The sequence below is a fragment of the Chrysemys picta genome, chromosome 1 (genome assembly GCF_011386835.1).
Source record: "Chrysemys picta bellii isolate R12L10 chromosome 1, ASM1138683v2, whole genome shotgun sequence".
NCBI lineage: Eukaryota > Metazoa > Chordata > Testudines > Emydidae > Chrysemys > Chrysemys picta.
Window position 1 is genome coordinate 116,677,347 of NC_088791.1, and position 27,073 is coordinate 116,704,419.

The following is a 27,073-nucleotide window of genomic DNA, read 5'->3' on the forward strand; positions in this document are numbered from 1 at the left end:
TGGTAGTTGTATTTAGATTTACAGGACAGACAAACTATAAAGGCATGAAACTGCTATGCATTAATGTTTTAATAGACAACACTCCACAATAAGTAGCAGAACATTACTGAGGTATTCAATAGTCTTTTCAGTATCTTTAACTTTGATTAAACCTTTTGGTGGCAAGCACACATAGTTACAATGGAAAACTGTTCTGGGTGACTTGCAGTCTTTGTGCACAGATATGCAAAGGTAGGCAGAAAGCTAAACACCTAAGGACCGCCTGAAGGTTGTGTAGGTAAGATGGGAGGGCATTTGTTGTCCTCTGGAAAAATAGAAGATCCTAGCCCATGGATGTTTTCAAATGGAAAAGCCTTATTAGAAAATTTATTCCTACCCTGCCTTCTCTATCAATCATAGAAATGTAGGGCTGTAAGGGATCTCGAGAGGTCATCTAGTCCATCCTCTGGCACTGAGTCAGGACCAAGTATAACTACATCATCCCTGGCAAATGTTTGTCTAACCTGTTTTTGAAAACATCCAAACCTCCACAGCCCCCCACGGAAGCCTGTTCCAGAGCTTAACTCTCCTTACAGTTAGAAAGTTTTTCCTAATATCTAACTGAAATCTCTCTTGCTGCAAATTAAGCTAATTTCTTCTTGTCCTACCTTCAGTGGTCCTGGAGAACAATTCATCAACATCCTCTTTATGACAGCCCTTAACATATATGAACACTGTTATCAGGTCCACTCTCTCGGTCTTCTTCTCTGAAAACTATGCATGCCCAATTTTTTTAACCTTTCCTCATAAGTCAGGTTTTCTCAACTTTTTATCATTTTTGTTACTCTCCTATGAATGCTCTCCAGTTTGTCCATGTCCTTATTAAAGTGTGGTGCCCAGAATTGAACACAATACTCCACCTGAGGCCTCACCAGTGTCAAGCAGAGTGGGACACACAACCTCCCGTGTCTTACATATGAAACTCCAGGTAATTCACCCCAAAATTATATTAGCCCTTTTTCAACTGTGCATCATGTTGTTGGTTCATATTCAATTTGTGATCCACTATAACTCCCCCAGATACTTTTGAGCAGTACTACTGCCTAGCCAGTTATTCCCCCATTTTGTTGTTTGGCATTTGATTCTTTTCTTAAGTGTAGTACTTTTCACTTGTCTTTACTCAATCTCATCTTGATGATTTCAGACCAATTCTCCAGTTTTCAAGGTCATTTTGAATTCTAATCCTCTCCTCCAAAGTGTTTGCAACCTCTCCCATCTTGGTGTCATCTGCAAATTTTCTTCACTCCATTATCTAAGTCATTAATGAAAATATTGAATAGTAGTGAACCCAGGACAGACCCCTGCAGGATCTCACTAGATATGTCCCCCCAGTTTGACAGCAAACCATTGATAAATACTTTTCACTATTGTATTTCCATCAGTTTTGCACCACATTTTCCTAGTTTGCATATGAGAATGTCATGGGGGTGTATGAGTCAAAAGCCTTTACTAAAATCAAGATATATCACATCTACAGCTTCCCCTCCCAACCAGTAAGCCAGTAACCCTATCAAAAAAAGAAATTGGGTTGGTTTGGCATGACTTGTTCTTGACACATCCATATTGACTATTCCTTATAACCCTATTATCCTCTACGTGCATACAAATTGATTGTTTAGTAATTTTTCCAGTATCTTCCCAGGTGTGAAAGTCAAGCTGACTGGTCTCTAATTTCCTCGGGTCTTCTTTGTTCCCCTTTTTAAAGATAGGTACTATGTTTTTTTTCTCCTCCAGTCTTCTTCTCCAGTCACCCTGGCACTCCGATCACGAGGCATATTATAACCAAGTGGCGGATGATGTCGAATTTGGCTTAGTCAGGGGCAACTTGAAGCCAACATTCTGCACAATTCGCAACCTCAGCGGTCAAGAGGTAGTCACTACAAACGACAGCCAAGGCCATCCATGTAAATCAGATGATGACATTCTCTCATACTGGGTGAAACATTATCACAATGTCCTGAACCATTCTCCAGCTTCCGCTTGTTCAGAGCTGGATGATCTGGCAGTCACTGCGGTTCCAGATCCAGACATTTGTACTGATGCACCAACATTGGATGAAGTGAAGTGGGCCATTTCTAAACTGAAAAATGGATGCGCAGCTGGTGCTGAAGGCATCCCGTCAGAGCTGCTAAAATGTGCTATTGATCCTGTAGCACAATCACTTCTGGTCACCTGTCGTCTGGTGTGGAGAACTGGAACCCTGCCAACCTCCTGGAAAGATGGTATTGTGATCTCCCTCTCTATAAGGGCAAGGGACCACACACTGAATGTAAAAGCTACAGGCCGATCACCCTGTTCTCTGTTCCAGGGAAGGTATTTGTGCATGTTTTGCTGGCACGCCTGGAGCCTTCGCTACATCGGAAGCATTGTCCCCAACAGTCAGGCTTTACAAGGAACAGGTCCACATTAGATGCCATTTTGGCCCTTCGCTTGTTGTTGGAGGTACATTGTGAGTTCAGGAAGCCCCTGCACATAGCCTATGTTGATCTTAAGGTTGCATTTGATTCAGTAGACTGTGTTGCATTATGGAAGGCCTTAAAGGGCGTAGGTCTCCCTAATACTCTGCTGGACTTGATTAGAGAGCTGCATAATGGTACTACTGCCTGTGTTCATCTGGGGAACCAGATGTCAGTGCCTTAAATGAGTATCTGGTGTTAGGCAGGGATGCATTTTGGCCCCTGCACTTTTTTGTCGGGCAATGGATTTTGTAATGCAACATTCCGTCCAATCCATAGGCATTGAGATCGGTGATCTCTCACTCACAGACCTTGACTATGCTGATGACATTGTTCTTTTACTACAGAGCCTCAACAGGTTTCGTGAGGCATTCTAGCATATGAGGAGGAGTCAGCTAAGATTGGTCTCCATGGTCTTCATGGTCAAAGACAAACTGCAAAATCTAGGACAAGGTCCACCTGTGACTCCAATCTCTTTGAACAACGAAACTGTCGAATCAGTTTCCAGCTTTTGCTATCTGGGTTCTATACTTATCAGCTCCTTCAATTCTCACATGGAGGTTCTCCGTTGGATTAGCATCGCTGCATCTGCCATGGGTCGTTTACAACAGATATGGAATCATCATCATCGTAGTATGACAACCAAGTTCTGGATTTATTCGAGCTGTATCCTTCTCATACAGTTGTACAGCTGCGAAACATGGACACTATGCTGTTCAGACTGGACAAAGCTGGAGGCTTTCCACACAAAATGCCAACATCGTATATTGGGCATAAAGTAGAATGACTTCATTTGTAATGCAGATGTTTATGGTCGCTTGGGTGTACAGATTACTGGGGCCATTGTACACAGGCAGCACCTTACATTTTTCTGACATGTTGCAAGGATGCCACAAGACATTCCCGCGAATGCTGTTCTCTGGATGGCACATAACATTCGGGATAAAATTCCACCAACCGAAGGGTGGAGGCAGCCCAGAGGCAGACCCCCTATTACATGAGTTCATCAAGTCTGTTCCGATGTCGGACTCTCAGACCGTCAAGCCTTTGCGATTGCACAAGAATGGACCAAATGGCGAATGATCGCTATGGCTGTCTGTCTGGCTAAGCCTTGAAGAAGAAGTAGTAGTCTTCTGGGATGTCACCCATCACCATGAGTTCTGAAAGATATGATAATGGTTCCAACATTGTTTCAGCTAATTCCTTAGATACCTAAGATGCATTTCATGAATACATCTAACATTCCTAAATATTCTTTAACCTGTTTTTTTCCCTATTTTGGATTGTGTTCTTTCCCCCTTGTTAATATTAATTGTGTTAAGTATCTGGTCATCATTAACCTTTTTAATGCGTATTTTACTTCAAGAAGGCAGAGGTGTTTAGTGAAGACTGATGTTGTCCATTATTAGCTCTCCTTCCTCGCTAAGTAGAAGACCTATGCTTTCCTTCATATTTCTCTTATTCCTAATGTATTTATAGAACCTCATCTTATTTGCTTTTTATGTTCCTTGCTAGGTGTAACTCATTTTGTGCCTTAGCGTTTCTGATTTTGTCCCTACATGCTTGTGCTATTCTTTCGTACTCATCCTTAGCAATCTGTCCATGCTTCCAGTTTTTGTAGGATTGTAATAATTTTCAGGTCATTGAAGAGCTCTGGATGGGGCCATATTGACCTCTTACTATTCTTCCTATCTTTTCATCACATTGGAATAGTTTGCTATTGTGCCTTTAATATTGTCCCTTGGAGAAACTGCCAGCACTCCCTGAACTCCTTTTCCCTTATGTTTTCTTCCCATGGACTTTACCTATTAGTTCTTTGAGTTTGTTAAAGTCTGCTTTTTTGAAGTCTATTATCCTTATTCTGCTGCTGTCACTCTATCTGTTCTTTAGAATCCTAAAATAATCATTTCATGATGATTTTCACCCAAATGCCTTCCACCTTCAGACTCCCTAGCAATTCCTCCCTGTTAGTCAGAATCTAGTCTAAAATGACTGTCCATCTAGTTACTTCCTCCACCTTCTGAAACCAAAAATTATCCTTAAAACATTCCAAGAACTTATTGGACATACTGTATTTTGCTATATTACTTTTCAATGCAGGATATAATTCCCAGTAGTGGAAATATCATATATTAAACTGATGTATGCTTGATCTTAGGATATGTCTACACTAGGAGCACTTTATTACTTTAGAAATATTGTCATACTCTACCAGCAAAGCACTCCTAGTGTGGAAGCAGCAATACCAGCACGAATGCATTTGTACCAGTATAGTAAAACCATGCCCTATGAATGAAACAAGCTATTCCAATAAAAGCCCAGCTTTACCAATATAATTGTGTTTGTGCTAGAGACTTCTGCCAGCACAGCTATGGCATTCAGGGGTCACAACTCTTCACACCGCTGACTGACGTATCAATGCCGGGGAAAGTTTGTACTATGGACATAACGTTAGTCAAAAGGCCACAAAAATATGTAAAAAATTGAAGTACAAATGCAGTGACTAAATTCTGCCCTTTTAAAGATCTATGGGCTAAATTAATACCTATGTAACTCAATAGTGAATTTTGCCCCTTGAGCCCAACTTGAAAACCTTGGGTCATATGTATCTCTCAATCTATGGGAGCTGCATATGCAGTCTGAGGGTCAATATTAGGGTTGTCTAGCTGATCTCTATGCAGAGCTTGGAAACAGCCAGTATGCACCCATACACTATAAGTGGCACTTTTTAAAAACTACTGTAATGTTTTTTAGAATTTCAGATTTTGGGGGCTTTTTTTAAAAGCAAGTCCCAAGCTGTTAAGGGAAACTGGGACTGGGCATTGAGACTGGGGAAGCCTAGGACTGCCTGGGAAAGGAGATGGGGACTGGGAGCCGTGGGGACAAGGGGCAACTGAGATCAGATGATGGTCTCAGGAAGGAGACAGCGCCTGGCAGAAGAAGGGAGTGGAGGATGAGGGGAGACAGATCTGACATTGAGCTGGGGTGCGGGGTGAGAACTGCACCTGGCAGGGCAAAGAGTCAAGACAAAAAGCAAGAGATGCAGTGTGGGAAGACTGAGATTAGATGAGGAGTCTGGTACTGAAAGTCAGTGTGGATGGAAAACATGGGGAAGAAAAAGATGACTAGAAGGCACCATGGTGGATGGGGACCCATGAGAGAGGAAACTGGGACAGGCTGGGCATGATGTCTGGGGACCACATGAGGGAAACTGTGAATGGCTGGACAGGGAGATAGAGAGCCACTGGAAGAAGACGGAGTGATTGGGGTAGGGTGGAGGAGATTAGAACAAGAGCTGGTTGGGGACTTTTCAACAATATTTTTTTTGTTGGGAAATGACAGTTTGTTGAAATTGCAACTTATTGTGGGAACATACCAGTTTCAATGAAACATCTGGCCACAGGTCAAGAGAGAGACCAACCCCAGAACTGATCAAGTGGCAGAGGTCTGGATTTAGAAGTTCCAATCCTGTTGATGAACTGTGTGGGTGTCGATATGATACCATGTGATGGAATTTGTTTTCAGTTTGCCTTTTTTAAAAAAACCTAAGAAATTACACACACAACCTACATTATTCCGGTTGCAAAGTCAAGCATTCAAATGTTGAAATGTCAGAAGATTGCCTGTGCAACCTTAATTTGACACCCTGGTGTAAGTGCATTGTGATAAACTCTTTAGTTACATTAATGAAAAGAACATTATTAAAGTTGCAAAGTCAAACACTCAAAGTTAGGAAATGCCAGAATTAAGGCATTACAATGGAAATAATAGTAAAAAATCAAATGTCCCTTTCACCATTTATACTGCTTGTTTACTTTCTGTACTGCATTCAGTCCAGACAATGAAGCTAGACTGGTGAGTTTAATTTTCTAATTTTCATGTATTAGCCCAAAGCTGCTTCAATATTTTGTTTACAGACCTGCAGAGGCATGTTGAAATGATAATATTTTAAAACAACTAGTTTGCATTGTAAAACAAAAAAAAAATCTAAACCTGTGGGGGGGAAATTCTGTTCTTGTTAAGTTCTGTAAATCTCCAGTCTCAATCTATTTATAAATATAAAAAAGCACAACAATAAAGCTTAATTTTGTAACCTAAATCTTAGTTCCGTATCCATTTAAGTATTTGTTTACACTTCTGTGTGCCTTTGTAGGCATTTATAAAGCACTCAGCAACATGGTATCCTACACTTCTTGAAGGCTTGAGGCTCTAAGAATCAATGTATTGATTATACTGGTCTGGAAGTGTAGCTGTCTACATTTCTGACAAATATTATATTCTTCATTTCATGGCTCAGATTTGCAATACTATGTGGGAGAACATAGCAGATAGTAAATAGTAAATTGTTTATACAAAATGAGAGCTGGGCTTACAGCACTGCATGGCATATGGTAAACTTCTCATAGGTGGCATGCCCCTGCCAGAAAGGTGGCACATGAGATGCCTCTCTCTTCACTAAAAGGAACATCATATGCTATAAAATACTCCAACCTCTACAGTAAAATATTTCCATCCTATTTACCTAACAAATATGTATGAGGTCTCCAACATATTTTATTTGAGATCAGACATTTAAAATTAAGACTATTTTATCTGTTACAAATGAAAACTAAACATATGCATTAGTTGTAATCATTGATTCCTAGATCTAAAAGTCTCCAGGGAATGTCACAAATTCACATGAAGTCTCAGCAGTGCTAGGTTTTTTATTTGGATCAGATTTAGCTGAATGATGTGGCTCGAGACACATTTCCTTTCTGGATACCCATATGAGGAGAATCAAGAACAGTTCTTCCTTCCAAAGCAAATTACAATTTGCTTACTTAGCTTAAAAACCTGTTTCAGATGTCAGTGTAAAGTCTGAAAGGAGATACAACTACATTAAGGGATGTTATAAACAGGAACGTGGTCAATTATTTTCAGTAGTCAGTCAGGAAAGAATAAAACATTATGCGTTTAAAGCAGCAGTATGGACATTTAGGAGAAATACTAGGGGAAATCTTATAACTATAAGAATACTCCAAGTAACAGTACAAGCTACCAAGGAAAGATTGTTGGAGTCTCCTATGCTACAAAATGCTGTTAAAGAGTAGATTTGACACCCATGGTTTATGTATTACTTTTTACCAGTAGCACTGCTTATATGCAAGCCAACTACAAATATATGGAAAGGCAGAGTCCTTGCCGTGAAGTACTACCTGAAAAGATAATGAAGAAATAGAACAAAAGTAGGAGAAAGGAGTATATCATCCAAGTAATGTGGTCAAGGTGATTGGTGGATCAGGAATAATTTAGGGATGACTGAAATCAGTCCTGACACAACGCTTGAAGATTCACTAGAGGACTCAGGGCTTATCTACGTGGTGAGTTACTGCACAGTAAGCCTGACTGTGAATCTGCAGCATACAAACTTGCCATATAGTAATTCATTATGTGGACAAGCCCTCGCTAAAGGACCCCTCTCACCTAAATGGTTTACATGGCTAGAAGAAGCTGGCATTTCTAGTAATGCAAAGGATAGGTTTATAAAATCATGACTGGTGTGGCGAAAGTAAATAAGGAAGTGTTATTTACTTCTTCTCATAGCACAAGAACTAGGGGTCACCAAATGAAATTAATAGGCAGCAGCTTTAAAACAAAAGGAATTTTTTTTCACACAATGCACGGTCATCCTTTGGAACTCTTTGCCAGGGGATGTTGTGAAGACCAAGACTATAACAGGGTTCAAAAAAGAACTAGGTAAGTTCATAGAGTATAGGTCCATCAGGATGGACAGGGATGGTGTCCCTAGGCTCTGTTTGCCAGAAGATGGGAATGGGCGACAGGGGATGAATCACTTGATGATTACCTGTTCTGTTCATTCCCTCTATGGCACCTGGCACTGGCCACTGTCGGCAGACAGAATACTGGGCGAGATGGATCGTTGGTCTGATCCAGTAGGGCCATTCTTAGGTTCTTAAGTTTTTGATTCACATAGGGTTTCTGTCCCAAATCGTAATGTTTTTAAGAAGTAGAATATAAGAATGCTACCTAAGCATTGCATAATACTGATCGAGTTTTTCAGTGTGGAGCTAATGTTTCTAAGGATGTTCGATGTTCATCCTAATCTAAATAATCCTGAAATACAGATAAATAGAAAAAGAATCAGCACCACTAAATGCTCTATCTGTGGGCCCCAAACAGCCCAGAAATTCAAGAGCAGGGATGGTTGTTACTGTTTGGATTGAACAAGTTGTCACTTGGTTAACAAGATTGGTCTATTACTCATTCCCTCAGAAAGGTTCTGCTTGACCTCAAACTGACCTTCATATAGACAAGCTGAAGGAAACCGTTTAGTAACTGAGAGCAATACAGAAACTCATCCAAAAACAGAGTGGTAAGATCCATGTTTGCTGAAGCAAGCTGCCCTCTAGATTTTTACTGCAGTGTGTACGCCTTTCAGTGCATTGTGACACTAACATATCTCCTTAAAATAATTTAGAAAACATAGACACATTTCACACTACAGCTCTTAGCAAATTAGTTTTAAGGAATCAAACCATTAGCAGTTGGATTTTCTGGAACTGTTCAAATAAGAAGGTTTCTTGTTCTTCGTCTGGCTGGGGAGAAACCAGAATTTTGTCATCATAACATTTCACATCTTCGAGCACTGACTGCTCCCAAGGACAAGTGGTAACTGAATAACAACATTTTCTGCTTGACTTGGTGCCTGTATAGAACATATTTCACTCTCCAGTAACCTGTTGAACCAGGAGAGAGGGGAAAGGGAGGTACTGATTCCCATACTATCTGTGCAAGTTTGGCTCACGCCCCTTTGGAGCAATTGCGTAGTTTGATGATAGAATGATAAGGGGATTTGTGATCTTCATTCAAATACATTTTTTCTAAATAACTATGTAAAAATTAAAGTAGCAGCTTCAAATTCGTAGTATGTTGCCTGACATTAAAAAATAATTAACTCTTGTAAAATAGACCAATTTGGGACTAAAATGATCATTTATTTATAAAACACCCCCTCCCTGCTCAACAGGGCATTCTGAGCACTACACAAACAATTACAGACAATATTAGAAACCTCATCAAATATGCACCATAAAGATAAACAAAATATTAAAAAGCCAAACACAGTGGTATAATTAAAAAAGAGTTTGGAAGGGATGTGCTACAGATGAGCTATGAATGCAATGCAGAAGCCAGGGCTTTCTAACAGGTCCAAAATATAATCCTTCCATTTTTTTTAATTATTTGAATACACACAGCAATTTGATTATCAAAGTGTGTAGGGTTTTCTGGTTTATTATTTTTAAAATTTGATTATACTTAAAAGTACCTCTCTAGAATTCCAGGATACCCAGACACTTCTGCACAAAAATGCCTATGCAAGTTCTTCAGTCTCTCTCAGTTGTGGAAATTTTATTACTCTCCCAGTGACCATTGCTTCTCTGTTGTTGTTGTCTTTCATGTTTTAGTTTTCATTTATTTTCAAGTGAATTGAATGCCCCGATTGACAACTTGGAAGAGTGAAGTCCTCTGTTGATGTACAGAAAGGACATAGCATGGGCATCAGCAATGCCAGCTTCCACACTGCCTCTGCCAATTTGCACCTGGCCTGACCTGAAAGGAATCCCCTTTGGATTAGATGATAGCTCAGTCTCCAGGCCCTGTAAGCCCTTGTCATCCATATCTAGAGTGCCAAATAGACGAGACTGTTGCTGAGATTTTTCAAAGGAGCCTAAAGGAGTTAGGTTCTGAAGTAGGACTGAAATCCAGTGGAAGTTGCACACCAAAACTCCCAGTGATAGTGTCTGTTTAGAAGTGCTAGGGTTTTGTTGTTTTCTGTCATGCAGATGCTTGACCTGAAGGGACTGAATTGAGCCTATCAACTCATTTCAATGTGTCCCCTGAACATATGATGGTAATGATGCTAATGACTTCGGACAGAGTTGAGCAAATTCTCTGGACGTGAAAAGCTGCATAGCCCATTACTAATTTGCTGAGTAGAGCTTGTCAAAAATTACAATTACTTTTTGCAGGATATTTCAAAATATTTTTTTTTTAATTCCCTGTAAGAATTCTTCAGTTTTTGAAAGTGTAAGCTGAATTCTACAGATTTTTTTTTTCTTCAATTTCTGGTTTATTAATGAAAAACTGGAAACTTTTCTGCTAAAATTGTTGGTTTTGATCAAAAAGTCGTATTTCACCAGAATGTTTTTTGATGAAGACATTCTGACCAGCTCTACTCCTGAGCCATGAAGTTTGTCCTGAATAGAGTTGGTTGAAAATTTTCCAGTGGAACAGTTTTTTCATTGGAAAATGATGTTTCATCAAAATCTAAACTTTCCAAGGGAATATGTTAATTTCCATGAAATTACATTTTGGAAAAAAATTTGAAAAAAAGCATTTTGCTTTTTCATTTTGAAATGACTGTTTCCACATTCTATATTGTATTATACATCAATTATAATATAATAAAATGTCAAAATCAAAATGAATCAACAGTTATTTTCTAAAAATTTATTCCAATGGAAATTTCAAAAGTTTTTGTCTTTTAATTCTGATTCCGAACAAAAACAAATTTTGAAATGTTGGAATTCCCCATGCAATGGAAATTCTGAGTTTCAGCCAGTTCTGAAAAAGAGCTGCAGAAAGCTCAGAATTTGCTTCATATACTAGTCTATAACTACAGGACTGAATTGTTAATTATAGCTTAACTGAAAAGAGGTACATGGAGATCAATGTAATGTTTTTTCACAGTAAGGTATAGTAAAAATCTATGCAATTTAAGTTATCAGTCATGTGTGTTTGACACCTATTACTGTAAAGCAAATTGATCTTCCTCTTCCATTTCTTTAGCATTTTGTATTGCTGAGAGTCATGAGAATTGTAATGTATCAGAAGCAGCTCAATAATGCCTAATGATCTCTATTTGTTTTGCACTAGTTTTCCAGATCAAGACATTCGCAGAACTGCAGTCCAACAAATGGAAAATCTGTCAAATGATGAATTGTTAGAATACCTCCCACAGCTGGTTCAGGTAACGAAAAAATGGATAGCCAAGGAAGTTCTCTAGCCAGATCAATGACTTCATTAAATACTTTTAATTCTTTCAGTTTGATTGATGCATTAGTGGAAGAATAAGCAAGAAAGTCAGATCAGCTGATGCAATGATTGAGTTAACTACAGGGGTGAACTATAGATCGTGCTCAACTCAAGAGAATGTGGTTTGCTTCTTGGCATTACTGATTGGATTTTTGTGTCCTGCAAACAGGCCTTTCCTCTGGGGGGGGGGGGGGGAAATATAGCATCTGAAAAAAAAGAAAAGAAAAGGAGTTACGACTAATAGCAGACACCATCAAATCAAAGGCTGGTAGTGGCATGGCTACTCTGCAAGAAAAGTAGTGTTTGGCATCACAATGAGTTATTTACTTTTAGATATCTATGCAAAGTAGCCAAATACAATTGATTTAAGGATGGGGGAAAGATGCCGCCAATGTGGACTGAAGAGAGCGATTTGCAGGTTGAATAATCTTTCATTATATACACTGTCTTTCTTCATAAATGATCCCAAAACACTTTATAAGTTGTAGGACAGAATGTCCCAACTGTTTTCTCAAGAGTTTGCAACCATGGCTCAGTAGATATTTTCTTGGGGTCCAGGAAGAGATGACTGTCCCCAAAACATTGTCCTTCCTTCCTGCAATCTTTTATAAATGCCTCTCCTGCTCCTATGGGGTCAGAACCCTTCAGTTTATGTTGCGGTGTGTGCTTGTGGGAGGGCGTGGACGAGGGAAACCCAGGAAGGAGCCACTTTCAATGGCATGTAATAATTAAAAAGAACAGGAGTACTTGTGGCACCTTAGAGACTAACAAATTTATTTGAGCATAAGCTTTTGTGGGCTACAGCCCACTTCATCGGATGCATAGAATGGAACATATAGTTATATGCTGGGCAGCGTGGGGAGAGCAACTGGCTCTGGCCAGGTGTCGCGGCTGTGAGCTCCTGCTGCTAGTAAGGGAGTGGCGGGGTTGGGTAAGGGAGCGGGGAGTGTTGGGGGGCAGTCAGGGAGGAGGGGCGGTTGGATGGGGCGGAGGTTCTGGGGGTGGTGGTCAGGGGATGGGGAACAGGGAGGGTTGGGAGTGGGAGTCCTGGGGGGCCGGTCAGGGAGCAGGGGGGGTTGGATAAAGGGGTGGGATCCCAGGGGGCAGTTAGGGATGGGGGGTTCCGGGAGGGGGTGGTCAGGGGATGAGGAGCAGAAGGAGGTTGGATAAGGGATTGGAGTCCCGGGGGGCTGTTGGGGGGATGGGGTTGTGGATAGGGGTCGGGGCAGTCGGGACAGGGAGCAGGGAGGTTGAATAGGGGGTGGGGGTCCTGGGAAGGGGCAGTCAGGGGACAAGAAGCAGGGGGTGTTGGATGGGTTGGAAGTTCTGAGGGGGACAGTCAGGGGGCGGGAAGTGGGAGGGGGCGGACTTGTCTATGCCCACTGCGTTTTTGGGAATGTTCTGCTTCTTTTGGGTTATCACATTTAAAATACATACATAAATCAATAAAACCTTTGTCAGGCCATTTTTGTTTTAAAGAGAATGCAACAGAAACAGCATGTAAGTGAATGTGGTTTCTATGTCTGTTAAGGTGATCAAGTTTGAGTGGAGTCTTGAAAGCCCTCTTGTGAAACTTCTGCTATGCCGCTCTCTGCAGAGCATCCAAGTAACTCATCAACTTTACTGGTAAGATCATCTAATATATCAGATTATCAATATCATTGATTGTTACAGTGAGCTTTGTCCACTATGTTTACAGCACATTCTCGCTATGTTCAAGATCAAGTCAATTGGGAAAATAGTTTTACTTTCCTGATACTCATTTCAGCACTGGGTATGAGTGAACCAACTTAAATAAAAGAACCACCTACCTGATCCTGCATCCAGGCCTTTAACATGGGTTTTATTCTTAAATCTTTAGTTCACTTTCCACAATCTTGAACTTTCTAGTTTCAGCCAGAAATGGTAGTACTGAAATATTGCCAAAAAATATTTCCAAGCACACTGAGAGCAGGACATATTGGCTGTTTCATGAAGGAACCTGCTCTTCAGAGCTTACCAACCAGACCTCAAAAATTCAAACTTTTGGATGCATATCAAAGGCAAATCGCTGAACACTTTCCCATTACTAGTCATCATACATTATTGAAGGCTGGGTCCTAAAAGTTCACACTACATAGAGAAATATTTATGCTTCATATACTCTCCTACCTTTTTCCTGCATGTTGACTAGATTTTCAAAGTGAAAAACTGGGAGACAGGATTTTTGCATCCTGGGTAGGATTGAGTCCATCCAGCCTCAGAACCTGCCAACCTACCCAAACCACTAGGCTCAGAAAAATCCCTCCCAAATGACCACGGGACCAGCAAGAGCCAGCCTTTGCTTGAAACTCTCCTCCATCCTTTCTCCAATTCACTTGATTGTTCCTTCTCCAGGATCAGAGATCTGTCATCTCTCCATGGAACATCAGGTAGTGACCCATAGAACACAGTTTGAGAACCTCTGCCATAGCGACGTAACAGTATCTGTTGCAGAGCCAATAGCTGTTGCATTATTGACTGAGGCTTAGCTTTACCAGCCCCAATACCAACTAGCTCTGTTTGGTGGTATTGTAGTAACCCCAAACCTGCCAGCCAGAACATGAATCCTTGTGTTTTATATACGGTAATGGAGAAGGGGAAAGAATTCTGTATTAAGCATTAACTAGGTAGGGGATTTTTGACTAATTTCCCACTAAGCTGATCTGTAACCATGCAACATGCTCACTTGTGTAGTAGTGTGAGGGCTTCTATCCTCTGTTGTGGGCAGCCACTGGAAGGTGACATTATCATCCATGTACAGGTCTGACATGCCATCCAGTAGAGGGCAAATATATATGAACAGACAGCCAATCATAGTGTCTGGGATATTTGTCATCGGGGCATGGTTAGGCCTTTGCCCTGGAGGAGGTTCTCATATATAGGCCAATCTGATAAGTTATGTGGCTGTGGCGGGGGAGAGAGGAGGGGGAAGAGTTGCTGTAAGTGACGGTGTACATTACAGAGACTAATAACAGTGTTTTAGAACCAGTTACTAGGTTACGAGCTGGAAGTAACCATAGCTTGATATCTTCTAATGTACTGTCTGAAGTTAAATGTTTGTATTAATCTATGTGCATATAATAAGGAACAGGGTGTCCAACTGTTCTTATTGATTATGGAGATGTAATACATCATAATGTGACTGCAGCTGTCTTTTGCTGGCTTGATATTCTGTGTAAAAGCCATTGCAAGTTTATCTCATGTGGTAGTTTATCTCAGCCTCTGTTTGCCAGAAGCTGGGAATGAGCGACAGGGGATGGATTATCTGCTCTGGTGGTGATTATCTGTTCTGTTCATTCCCTCTGGGGCACCTGGCATTGGCCACTGTCGGAAGACCGGGTACTGGGCTAGATGGACCTTTGGTCTGACCCAGTAGGGTCATTCTTATGTAATGATTATTCTACATGCTAGATTTGTCAGTTCAGTGGTTTCTAATTAAAAGGATGGCCTTTCCATCAGCTCTGCAAATCCTGGTATCTGAAAGTCAAGCTGGGTTCTTTTTGCCTGCACAGTAATTCCATTGAATTACATGCCTCCAGACAAAGACTATACAGCTGAAATGTAATAATTCTGTTGATGATGTGCAAGACAGAGAATCTAGATCTTTCTCACACCTGTATGAGCTCAGCAAGTACTAATAGGAATAAAAGATGGTGAACAAGAAGATAGGTTTCAGAGTAGCAGCCGTGTTAGTCTGTATCCGCAAAAAGAAGAACAGGAGGACTTGTGGCACCTTAGAGACTAACAAATTTATTAGAGCATAAGCTTTCGTGGACTACAGCCCACTTCTTCGGATGCATATAGAATGGAACATATATTGAGGAGATATATATACATACATACAGAGAGCATAAACAGGTGGGAGTTGTCTTACCACCTCTGAGAGGCCAATTAATTAAGAGAAAAAAAACTTTTGAAGTGATAATCAAGCTAGCCCAGCACAGACAGACAGTTAGATAACAAGTGTGAGAATACCCACAAGGGGAGACAGATTCAATGTTTGTAATGGCCCAACCATTCCCAGTCCTTATTCAAACCGGAGTTGATTGTGTCTAGTTTGCATATCAATTCTAGCTCAGCAGTTTCTCGTTGGAGTCTGTTTTTGAAGTTTTTCTGTTGTAATATAGCCACCCGCAGGTCTGTCACTGAATGACCAGACAGGTTAAAGTGTTCTCCCACTGGTTTTTGAGTATTTTGATTCCTGATGTCAGATTTGTGTCCATTAATTCTTTTGCGTAGAGACTGTCCGGTTTGGCCAATGTACATGGCAGAGGGGCATTGCTGGCACATGATGGCATATATCACATTGGTAGATGTGCAGGTGAACGAGCCCCTGATGGTATGGCTGATGTGATTAGGTCCTATGATGATGTCACTGGAATAGATATGTGGACAGAGTTGACATCGGGGTTTGTTACAAGGATAGGTTCCTGGGTTAGTGGTTTTGTTCAGTGATGTGTGGTTGCTGGTGAGTATTTGCTTTAGGTTGGGGGGTTGTCTGTAAGCGAGGACAGGTCTGTCTCCCAAGATCTGTGAGAGTAAAGGATCATCTTTCAGGATAGGTTGTAGATCTCTGATGATGCGCTGGAGAGGTTTTAGTTGGGGGCTGAAGGTGACAGCTAGTGGTGTTCTGTTATTTTCTTTGTTGGGCCTGTCTTGTAGGAGGTGACTTCTGGGTACTCGTCTGGCTCTGTCAATCTGTTTTTTCACTTCAGCAGGTGGGTATTGTAGTTTTAAGAATGCTTGATAGAGATCTTGTAGGTGCTTGTCTCTATCCAAGGGATTGGAGCAAATGCGGTTATATCTTAGAGCTTGGCTGTAGACAATGGATCGTGTGGTGTGTCCTGGATGGAAGCTGGAGGCATGTAGGTAAGTGTAGCGGTCAGTAGGTTTCCGGTATAGGGTGGTATTTATGTGACCATCGCTTATTAGCACAGTAGTGTCCAGGAAATGGACCGCTTGTGTGGATTGATCTAGGCTGAGGTTGATGGTGGGATGGAAATTATTGAAATCATGGTGAAATTCCTCAAGGGCTTCTTTTCCATGGGTCCAGATGATGAAGATGTCATCAATGTAGCGCAAGTAGAGTAGGGGCGTTAGGGGACGAGAGCTAAGGAAGCGTTGTTCTAAGTCAGCCATAAAAATGTTGGCATATTGTGGGGCCATGCGGGTACCCATAGCAGTGCCGCTGACTTGAAGGTATATATTGTCCCCAAATGTGAAATAGTTGTGGGTGAGGACAAAATCACAAAGTTCAGCCACCAGGTTAGCTGTGACATTATCAGGGATACTGTTCCTGATAGCTTGTAGTCCATCTTTGTGTGGAATATTGGTGTAGAGGGCTTCTACGTCCATAGTGGCCAGGATGGTGTTTTCTGGAAGATCACCGATGGATTGTAGTTTCCTCAGGAAGTCAGTGGTGTCTCGAAGATAGCTGGGAGTGCTGGTAGCGTAGGGTCTGAGGAGAGAGTCTACATAACCAGACAAGCCTGATGTTAGGGTGCCAATGCCTGAGATGATGGGGCGTCCAGGATATCCAGGTTTATGGATCTTGGGTAGCAAATAGAATACCCCTGGTCGGGGTTCTAGGCATGTGTCTGTACAGATTTGTTCCTGTGCTTTGTCAGGGAGTTTTTTTAGCAGATGGTGTAGTTTCTTTAGGTAATCCTCAGTGGGATCAGAGGATAATGGCCTGTAGAATGTGGTGTTAGAGAGCTGTCTAGCAGCCTCCTGGTCATATTCCAATTTATTCATGATGACGACAGCACCTCCTTTGTCAGCCTTTTTGATTATGATGTCAGGGTTGTTTCTGAGGCTGTAGATGGCGTTGTGTTCTGCATGGCTGAGGTTATGTGGCAAGTGATGTTGCTTTTCCACAATTTCAGCCTTTGCACGTCGACGGAAGCACTCTATGTAGAAATCCAGTCTGTTGTTTCGACCGTCCGGAGGAGTCCACGCAGAATCCTTTTTTTTGTAGTGCTGGTAGGGAGGATTCTGTGGGTTAGTATGCTGTTCAGAGGTATGTTGGAAATATTCTTTGAGTCGGAGACGTCGAAAGTAGGATTCTAGGTCACCGCAGAACTGTATCATATTCATGGGTCTGGAGGGACAAAAGGAGAGGCCCCGAGATAGGACAGACTCTTCTGCTGGGCTAAGAGTATAGCTGGAAAGATTAACAATATTGCTGGGTGGGTTAAGGGAACTACTGTTGTGGCTGCTTGTGGCATGTAGCAGTTTAGATAGTTTAGTGTCCTTTTTCCTTTGTAGAGAGGCAAAGTTTGTCTTGTAAATGGCTTGTCTAGTTTTTGTAAAGTCTATCCATGAGGAAGTTTGTGTGGAAGGTTGGTTTCTTATGAGAGTATCCAGTTCTGAGAGCTCATTCTTAATCTTTCCCTGTTTGCTGTATAGGATGCTGATCAGGTGATTTCGCAGTTTCTTTGAGAGTGTGTGACACAGTCTCTCAGCATAGTCTGTGTGATATGTAGATTGTAATGGATTTTTTACCTTTAGTCCTTTTGGTATGATGTCCATCTGCTTGCATTTGGAAAGGAAGATGATGTCTGTCTGTATCTGTACGAGTTTTTTCATGAGGTTGATGGATTTCCACTCCATACGGCTAAATGCAGTGCCTTGCATAATGAAAGGTTTCAGAGTAGCAGCCGTGTTAGTCTGTATCCGCAAAAAGAAGAACAGGAGGACTTGTGGCACCTTAGAGACTAACAAATTTATTAGAGCATAAGCTTTCGTGGACTACAGCCCACTTCTTCGGATGCATATAGCTTCAAGTCAGCGGCACTGCTATGGGTACCCGCATGGCCCCACAATATGCCAACATTTTTATGGCTGACTTAGAACAACGCTTCCTTAGCTCTCGTCCCCTAACGCCCCTACTCTACTTGCGCTACATTGATGACATCTTCATCATCTGGACCCATGGAAAAGAAGCCCTTGAGGAATTTCACCATGATTTCAATAATTTCCATCCCACCATCAACCTCAGCCTAGATCAATCCACACAAGCGGTCCATTTCCTGGACACTACTGTGCTAATAAGCGATGGTCACATAAATACCACCCTATACCGGAAACCTACTGACCGCTACACTTACCTACATGCCTCCAGCTTCCATCCAGGACACACCACACGATCCATTGTCTACAGCCAAGCTCTAAGATATAACCGCATTTGCTCCAATCCCTTGGATAGAGACAAGCACCTACAAGATCTCTATCAAGCATTCTTAAAACTACAATACCCACCTGCTGAAGTGAAAAAACAGATTGACAGAGCCAGACGAGTACCCAGAAGTCACCTCCTACAAGACAGGCCCAACAAAGAAAATAACAGAACACCACTAGCTGTCACCTTCAGCCCCCAACTAAAACCTCTCCAGCGCATCATCAGAGATCTACAACCTATCCTGAAAGATGATCCTTTACTCTCACAGATCTTGGGAGACAGACCTGTCCTCGCTTACAGACAACCCCCCAACCTAAAGCAAATACTCACCAGCAACCACACATCACTGAACAAAACCACTAACCCAGGAACCTATCCTTGTAACAAACCCCGATGTCAACTCTGTCCACATATCTATTCCAGTGACATCATCATAGGACCTAATCACATCAGCCATACCATCAGGGGCTCGTTCACCTGCACATCTACCAATGTGATATATGCCATCATGTGCCAGCAATGCCCCTCTGCCATGTACATTGGCCAAACCGGACAGTCTCTACGCAAAAGAATTAATGGACACAAATCTGACATCAGGAATCAAAATACTCAAAAACCAGTGGGAGAACACTTTAACCTGTCTGGTCATTCAGTGACAGACCTGCGGGTGGCTATATTACAACAGAAAAACTTCAAAAACAGACTCCAACGAGAAACTGCTGAGCTAGAATTGATATGCAAACTAGACACAATCAACTCCGGTTTGAATAAGGACTGGGAATGGTTGGGCCATTACAAACATTGAATCTGTCTCCCCTTGTGGGTATTCTCACACTTGTTATCTAACTGTCTGTCTGTGCTGGGCTAGCTTGATTATCACTTCAAAAGTTTTTTTTCTCTTAATTAATTGGCCTCTCAGAGGTGGTAAGACAACTCCCACCTGTTTATGCTCTCTGTATGTATGTATATATATCTCCTCAATATATGTTCCATTCTATATGCATCCGAAGAAGTGGGCTGTAGTCCACGAAAGCTTATGCTCTAATAAATTTGTTAGTCTCTAAGAAGATAGGGATAAGAATACAGAAAGAGAGATGATCTGTCAAATAAGGAGATGCCTTTTTTATGTAGTCACCTTTCTGATCATACATGCAGTTTAACTGAGACTTTTGCCATTGCATCTTATAACTTAGCTACACTGGAGGGAAGTTTATTTAAATAATGATATACAATGAATCCGTAAGTTGGCCCAATAAATCGACGGCAGCTCTGGAGGTCTGGATTTCTACATTGACAAGGCTCCCAAGCACAGTGAGGCACATCATCAGCTGGTGTAAATTGTCATAGCTCCACTGAAGTCAGCAGAGCTATAATATTTTATACCAGCTGATGATCTTCTCCAGTATAGCCTTGCTACTGAATTTTCACTTTGTAATGTAGATCTATAAAGTAGATCTATCCTTTTCTGTCCCTGTCTTCTGCAAACTTTTTGTACACAACCAAATCGCCTTCAACTCTTACATAATCTGCAGGAGATAATCTTCCTTATGTGCAGCAGCAGCTACTCCATCCATGATAATGGTGCAGTGCAGAATCCCTCTCTGGAAGAATTGAGTTCTATGTAGTCGGATTTATAATGAAGAAAAACTAAACAAAAACCAAAGCAAATTGAAGATTTTTGTATTATCGTGGTTCTCCCTGTATTCCAACTAGTAGCAGCAGCCTGTTCATGTCATCAAACAATTTGATTGCTTCTCAAGGACTTTTTACCTATCTCTGTGTGCTAGTAATTAGAGATATCATCAACCACTGAGAGTAAAGGCTTTAAATGTTTTGATTATCCTGTCATGCGCTGATTGCAGATGTGAGGTGCAGTTCACCATGAGCCTTTAAGTTTCATATTTAAAAGATTCACATGAGTCTGCGGTAACTTCTCATAAGTAGTAAGCCCTGAGTTGCCATTTATCTAATATTAACTGTTGTGTCCAAGGATGACACATGCCACTGTAAAAATATCCTCGGAGCTAAAACATGATATGCAACTTCCTAATCAAGGAGGGGGGATTCTTAACCAACTTTTAAAATTAAAATAAAGTTAGTATACTTATTCAAGTAACCAAAAAAAGAGGCGTACATTTTGCTTTATGCTGTTACAGTACCAAAATGTAGATTCTCTAGTGATATTGTGGACTGATTAATTTGCAATAAAGTCTCACCACTTTGCAATACATAGAAGTGCCTTCCTCTATGGATGTGGTATCTTTTTAGAGTGGGGTTTCCATCTCTCTGAAACATCTGGTACTTGCAATTGTCAGAGACGGAATGCTGCACTGGAGTGATCATTTGTCTGCCAATTCTCATTTTTCTGTCTTAATGGAGATCTAAAAACAGACAACTACATAAAATCAATTCAGAGTCTACACTGGCTGCTGTCGGGGTGCACTATGATGAATGCCCCAGTGTTGAAAAGTCTTTTGGTGATGGAGATTACCACTCGCCAAAGAGGTCCTCCAGAAGCCAGTATTGCCCCAAAAGTGGGCAATGCTTGCTGAACTTGGCAGGGCTTCAGGTTCATTTATCTAGTAGAAATTAAAAATTCACCCATTAAGTTAAGAGGTTCTCAGATTGTCTACGTACAACAGGCAGAGTTGGAAGTGCAATGTTACTGAGCATTTGAGATTTTTCAGCTTTCCCATTTAGCAGCTTAGTAACACCAATCAAAGTGTGTGTGCCCCAGCATGTGACCTGCTGAAAACCTTACTCCTTGCTTCCCCAACCGCTACCCCTTCTGCATAAATCACACCAATTGCACCTGCTTTTCCTCCATTCTGGACACATTGGTGGAGATGTTCATTCTGCTTCATATGAAGGAAATGTCCTACTTCCATTTTCACTAGTAAAATATGACATTTTACATTACTATAAAATATTTCTCTTCTAGAATGAAAAACTATGAGTAGTTTTCCAGGTAATACATTTTGTGCAGAATGTTATGCTTTGTATTAATAATGGCTTTTCTCTCCTTTGCAAATGAATTCCAGTCCCACTAAAAGTAATTAAAAACAAAGTTATTCTTCCATTTATCTCTACATTTTAAAGAAAATAGATAATATCTTATTGTCTAAATGTTTAATTCTGGTTCTTTGAGCTGATTTCCAAATTAACAATCAAGTAATGTCTTAGAAGCAAGTACTGGTAAAAACAAACTTTATGAGCAAGATATCTATCTTTTATTATCGTAATTGGCATTCTACTGTTAAATATTCCAATATAGTTTACAATACACTCTTCCAGAATATTTTTTTTATAAAGGGAGATTTTAAGAAAACCCAGAAATCCAGTGATGCTTTTTCATGACCCAAGTGGAGAATTCAGCTGAACAAACCTTCCATGTTTCACAAATCTCTTCCAAGTCCAAACACTTGTTCCCACAGCTGGATCACTGGTAATGCTACTAAGTTCTTTAAATGGCAAACTAAACAAAACATCGCTCAGTCACATGGCTTTTTTAACAACAGTTGAGCTGCGAAAAATAAAATTGACATTATTTCCCTGCACCTCCCCTCCGCAAGGTAAGACGATGAGGCTGCCCAATTATAATGGGCCAACTCATCATCTGTTAATATTAATGCTGGAGAGTAAATCACTGGACTTTTTTTTTCCATAAAAGTGAATTATCAGCTTATCTGACCATTTAAAAAAAAGTTCTGGAATAATAATTGGCAAAAGGTGACAAATGTGCAAACTCTTTGCTGCCATGTTGGTTTTAAGATTATTGGGCCAAGTGCTCAGCTGGTGTAAATCACTATAGCTCAGTTGACTGTGCCATGCCAGCTTATACTGGCTGTGGGGCCTTAACCCCACCAGTTGGAATGAGGGGGTAATTTGCTCTACCTCCACCACTTTTTCTAACAATCAATAATTATTTTGCCCACTTTTTTTCAGGAACGAGGTCATGAATGTTGTCAGTTACCACCCCCCTAAATATTTAAACTTCTCACTTCTCCATTTTAAAGGAATCCTTTTCATGGAGCATAAAAATTGCCCTTGAGTAGAGGCACTGTCCAGACGCTACTTACTTACATAAACCCTATTTTGAGGGCTTAAGGCTTGTCTACATGGGGACACTCAGGAAAATTAATCTGAATTAATTAAAGGTGTGAATCTAAAGTGGATTAATTAAACTGCATTAAAACCCTGGGTGGACAGTTTCAGAATTAAAGTGACCTTAATTGTGGTTCGCTTCGTTCCCTTGGATGGAGGAAAGGCCAGGCCAAATGTGAATGAGTGGCATTGCAATCTGGCCCCTGGGGTCTCAGTGCCGTTCAGATTTAACCCAGTCATCCCTGGGTCATGAGCAGGAGGCGGTGAGGGACAGCTGGGCCAAATGTGAGTAAGTGGTGTTGTGACCTGATACATAGGGTTGCAACACCACTTGAATTTTGCTTGGCTGCCCCTCTGTCATGACAGAAGAACGGCTGGACCAAAGTTCCAGTTCCAATCAGGGGCCGGAGGATGGGGGACTGGGCCCCCTGGGAACAAACGCCTCATTTCCCCCCAATTCAGTATGATCAAATACTTTTCCTGCATGAAATGAAACTGTCACACAGTGCATGCCTTATTCATTTAACCTTTAGCTACACTGTAAAAGATGAAAAAAATCCATGTCTATTGATTCCCTTGCATTAACCTCCTGAGATTGATTTCCATGCATTAAATTTGGAAGTAATACTTCTAGTTTCTTCACCAGTACTTTAAGCTATAATTTAAAGTCATTATTGAATAAAGGAGTAGATTGATAAGATTTAAGATTCTATGGATTTTACCCTTGTTAGAGAAGAATTGAAATTCTAGCTTCTCTGTAGGACATATGCAATTTACTTCTCCAATGCCTCTGCATGAAACTTCATCATAAAAGGAATTCATTTACTGTTAAACAACTTTACAAATTCTGCTTGGACACCATCTGGGTCCAGACTTTTTCCTCACTTCAGTTCAGAAACCTGTATCCAAATTTTTGCTTTCTCAATGTGGCTGATTCAAAAGAAAATAATCTTGGAGAATTCTTATTAAAAATCAGCAGATGGGATTCAGATTTCAAAATCAGCCTTAGCCATTTCTGCCAAATATAAGACTTTACAAGGTTCTGAATTCTCCCTTCCATTATCATTACGTTCCAAGTGGTCGTGACCATGCACCAGATTGACAGCTGTGAAGCTTCATGCTTGCCACCGATTTCTACAATGTCTTGTTCTTCTGTCAACTGTAACTGTCTCTGCATCAAAAATCAAACTCTTACTGATTAAAAAGATATTGTAACAAGTGTATGAAGTGATGGCCCCGGGGCATCCTTGCCCCATCCAACATCTTTTAAACTTTCTTTGTGGTTTGAGGCTTATTTACTAGTATGAGTCTCTGGGAGGCAAGACCAATGGAGTGAGCTGTGCTGTCTCTTGGAGCTGTGGTGGAAAGAGCAGATGCTTGGTTAGCTCCTGCAGGGTGCAAGAAGCAGAGTGGTCCATAGCAACTTCCTCTAAGAGCAGAAAGAAGCTGAGTGATCCCTGATAGACCCTGCTGCCTCCAGAAAATGATTCTCTTTATATTCAAGACCAATGGAGTGAGCTGTGCTGTCTCTTGGAGCTGTGGTGGAACGAGCAGATGCTTGGTTAGCTCCTGCAGGGTGCAAGAAGCAGAGTGGTCCATAGCAACTTCCTCTAAGAGCAGAAAGAAGCTGAGTGATCCCTGATAGACCCTGCTGCCTCCAGAAAATGATTCTCTTTATATTCCTGCTACTCTTACATGTGTCATTTTCACACAGGACTTTTATCCAGCTTGCACTCAGCACTTTGCATTTGGAGGCTTTATCTACTCTTTTGTCTAGCAACCTGCTGATCAGTTTCCTACTTGTATGGAGCATCTTTGCTTCTGTCTGTTTTCACGGGTGGCAATTGTACCATACGATTGCAGTAGTTGGCTGGGTCAGCATGTGGCTAGAAACATGTTTCTACAGATCGTTGCTTTCCACAGTGGAATTGAATATTTGGAAGAAATGTTGTAGCCACTAGGGTTATGTCTACACTACAAAGAAAAACCTGGGGCTGATCCTTGCCAACTGACTCAGGTTCCCAGGCCTCAGGTTGCAGAGCTGTTGAATTGCAGTGTAGACTTCTGGGCAGTCTGAGCACTGGGACCCTCCTATCTTGGGCTCCAAGCCCAGAAGTCTACACTGCAATTAAACAGCCCCTTAACCCGAGCCCCATGAGCCCAATTCAGCTGGCACAGGCCAGACATTGGGTGTCTAATTGCAGTGTATACATACCCTAAGATCGGTGACTGTTTCTTGGAGGTAAGCTATAAGAACAGGTTTCATTGTAGTGGAATATTATGAATGTTCTTGTATTCTTAGAGCAAAGAAAGAAAAGTCCTCCTGGAGGCTGAATGTACTTTTGTGGCTTATTATCTATCCTGAATTTTATTTCATGTAATCAGATAAGTTGTTGAAACTTTATAGAATTTTCTGGCTTGTAACATTGTTCAACTAGACAGTGACTCTGTGTCATGAAAAGAGCAGAGTGTCACCATTCTCTTGCATGTACCCACTAGCTAGAGGCACAGAAATATATGAGCAAAAGAGGAATTTGGGGTGCAATCCTGCCTCAATGAAGCCAAAGGGAATATAATAGAACCTCAGAGTTACAAACACCAGAATTACAACCTGACCAATCAACCACACACCTCATTTGGAACTGGAAGTATGCAATCAAGCAGCAACAGAGACAAAAAATAAAATAAAATATAAAAGCAAATACAGTACAGTACTGTTAAATGTAAACTACTAAAAAAATAAAGGGAAAGCATCATTTTTCTTCTGCATAGTAAAGTTTCAAAGCTGTATTAAGTCCATGTTCAGCTGTAAACTTTTGAAATAATCACCATAATGTTTTGTTCAGAGTTACAAACACTTCGGAGTTATGACCTACCACTATTTCCGAAGTGTTCGTAACTCTGAGGTTCTACTGTAATACCATTGACTTCAGCGGGGTTAGAATTTTGCCCTCTGCCTCCAGTTTTATATTAAGGAAATTTCTGTTGTGGAAGGAAAGAGAGGTATATCTAAGACTTTACCAAAGTGTAACAGAGCCTTTTGGACAGCATCAGTAGGAAGTTTTTTGACTGTTGGCTAAATTCTCTAGCAGCAGGGAAGCTGGCCCTCAATGCTTTACTTTTCAAAATCATTAGCTTGCCGTTTAATTCACGTCTTCAAATTTGGGATGAAATACATGATAGATTGCTTCATATTTTGTCAAGGGAAATATATTTTTCACTGTCACTTAATATTGATCTACACTCATCATATTTTAATTCCAGTATCCTCAGGAAGGAATAAATCAAGCAGAGTCATGGTTCTGTAATGTCCCAAAACTATTTAAACACTAAGCACACCTTTCCCACTCACATTCTCCCTCCCACAAACTCTCCCACACAGGAAATCAAAGGCTGCCAAGTGTGCTAATTTTTAGCCAACTTTTAAGTATCCTCTCTGTAAGAGGCAGAGGCAGCCTGAGCCATAGAACCTTTATTTTGCATTAATTAAATTTATATTAATGACCCCAATCCAGCATTGCACTTAAACATGTACCTAACCTTAAGCATGGGACTAGTCCCTTAAAATTATGCATGTGCTTTGTTGGATTAGGGCCAGTATAAGACATGTACCAAAAAGACAGTATTGGACTCTAGATCCAGGTTAGGTTTAGGCTGAAATTCACCTTCAAGGTCTAATCAAAATTATGGCTCAAGTTCAGGGTTGGATTTGATGGTGCCAAAATCTAATGAGCCGGTCTTGTAAGACATCAGATTCATCTGAACTGGGAATCCTTGAAGTAACCCTCTTCCTGATTTGGATGTGACCCAGAACCAAAATTTTAGGGTCAAGTTCAGATCCAGATCAAAGCATTTGAATGTGAACCTCTCAACCACTATCACCTCTTAATTTGGATTTGGTTATGGTTGATCTCTAATTATATTCGCAATAACCCCATTAGCCCACTGTTGTTTTGAGGCAGTAATCAGATTACCTCATTGTGAATCTGCTTCTCATTATTATCCACTCAGTTTGGATATTTGCCTTGGAAAATAGAGGGATAATTATATTATTACTTAATTTATGGGTTATCAATCTTCTCAGAATCCTGTTTTACTAAGAGTAAACATCAACCAAAACAAAGACATTTACTGTGAATGTAAAAGGGCCGGCCACCTTCTGAGTGCTCCGTCA

General features: G+C 40.9%; 1 protein-coding gene across 2 annotated transcripts in view; it reads left to right on the forward strand.

Annotated features, from left to right (window-relative positions):
- PIK3C2G (phosphatidylinositol-4-phosphate 3-kinase catalytic subunit type 2 gamma) overlaps nucleotides 1-27,073 on the forward strand; it is a 305,535-nt gene that overhangs the window by 104,373 nt on the left and 174,089 nt on the right. For both annotated transcript variants that reach the window (XM_065567969.1, XM_065567972.1), the window contains exons 17-18: nucleotides 11,436-11,529; nucleotides 13,126-13,220. In XM_065567969.1, the coding sequence (XP_065424041.1) occupies nucleotides 11,436-11,529; nucleotides 13,126-13,220 (189 nt within the window). The remainder of the gene's footprint in view (nucleotides 1-11,435; nucleotides 11,530-13,125; nucleotides 13,221-27,073) is intronic.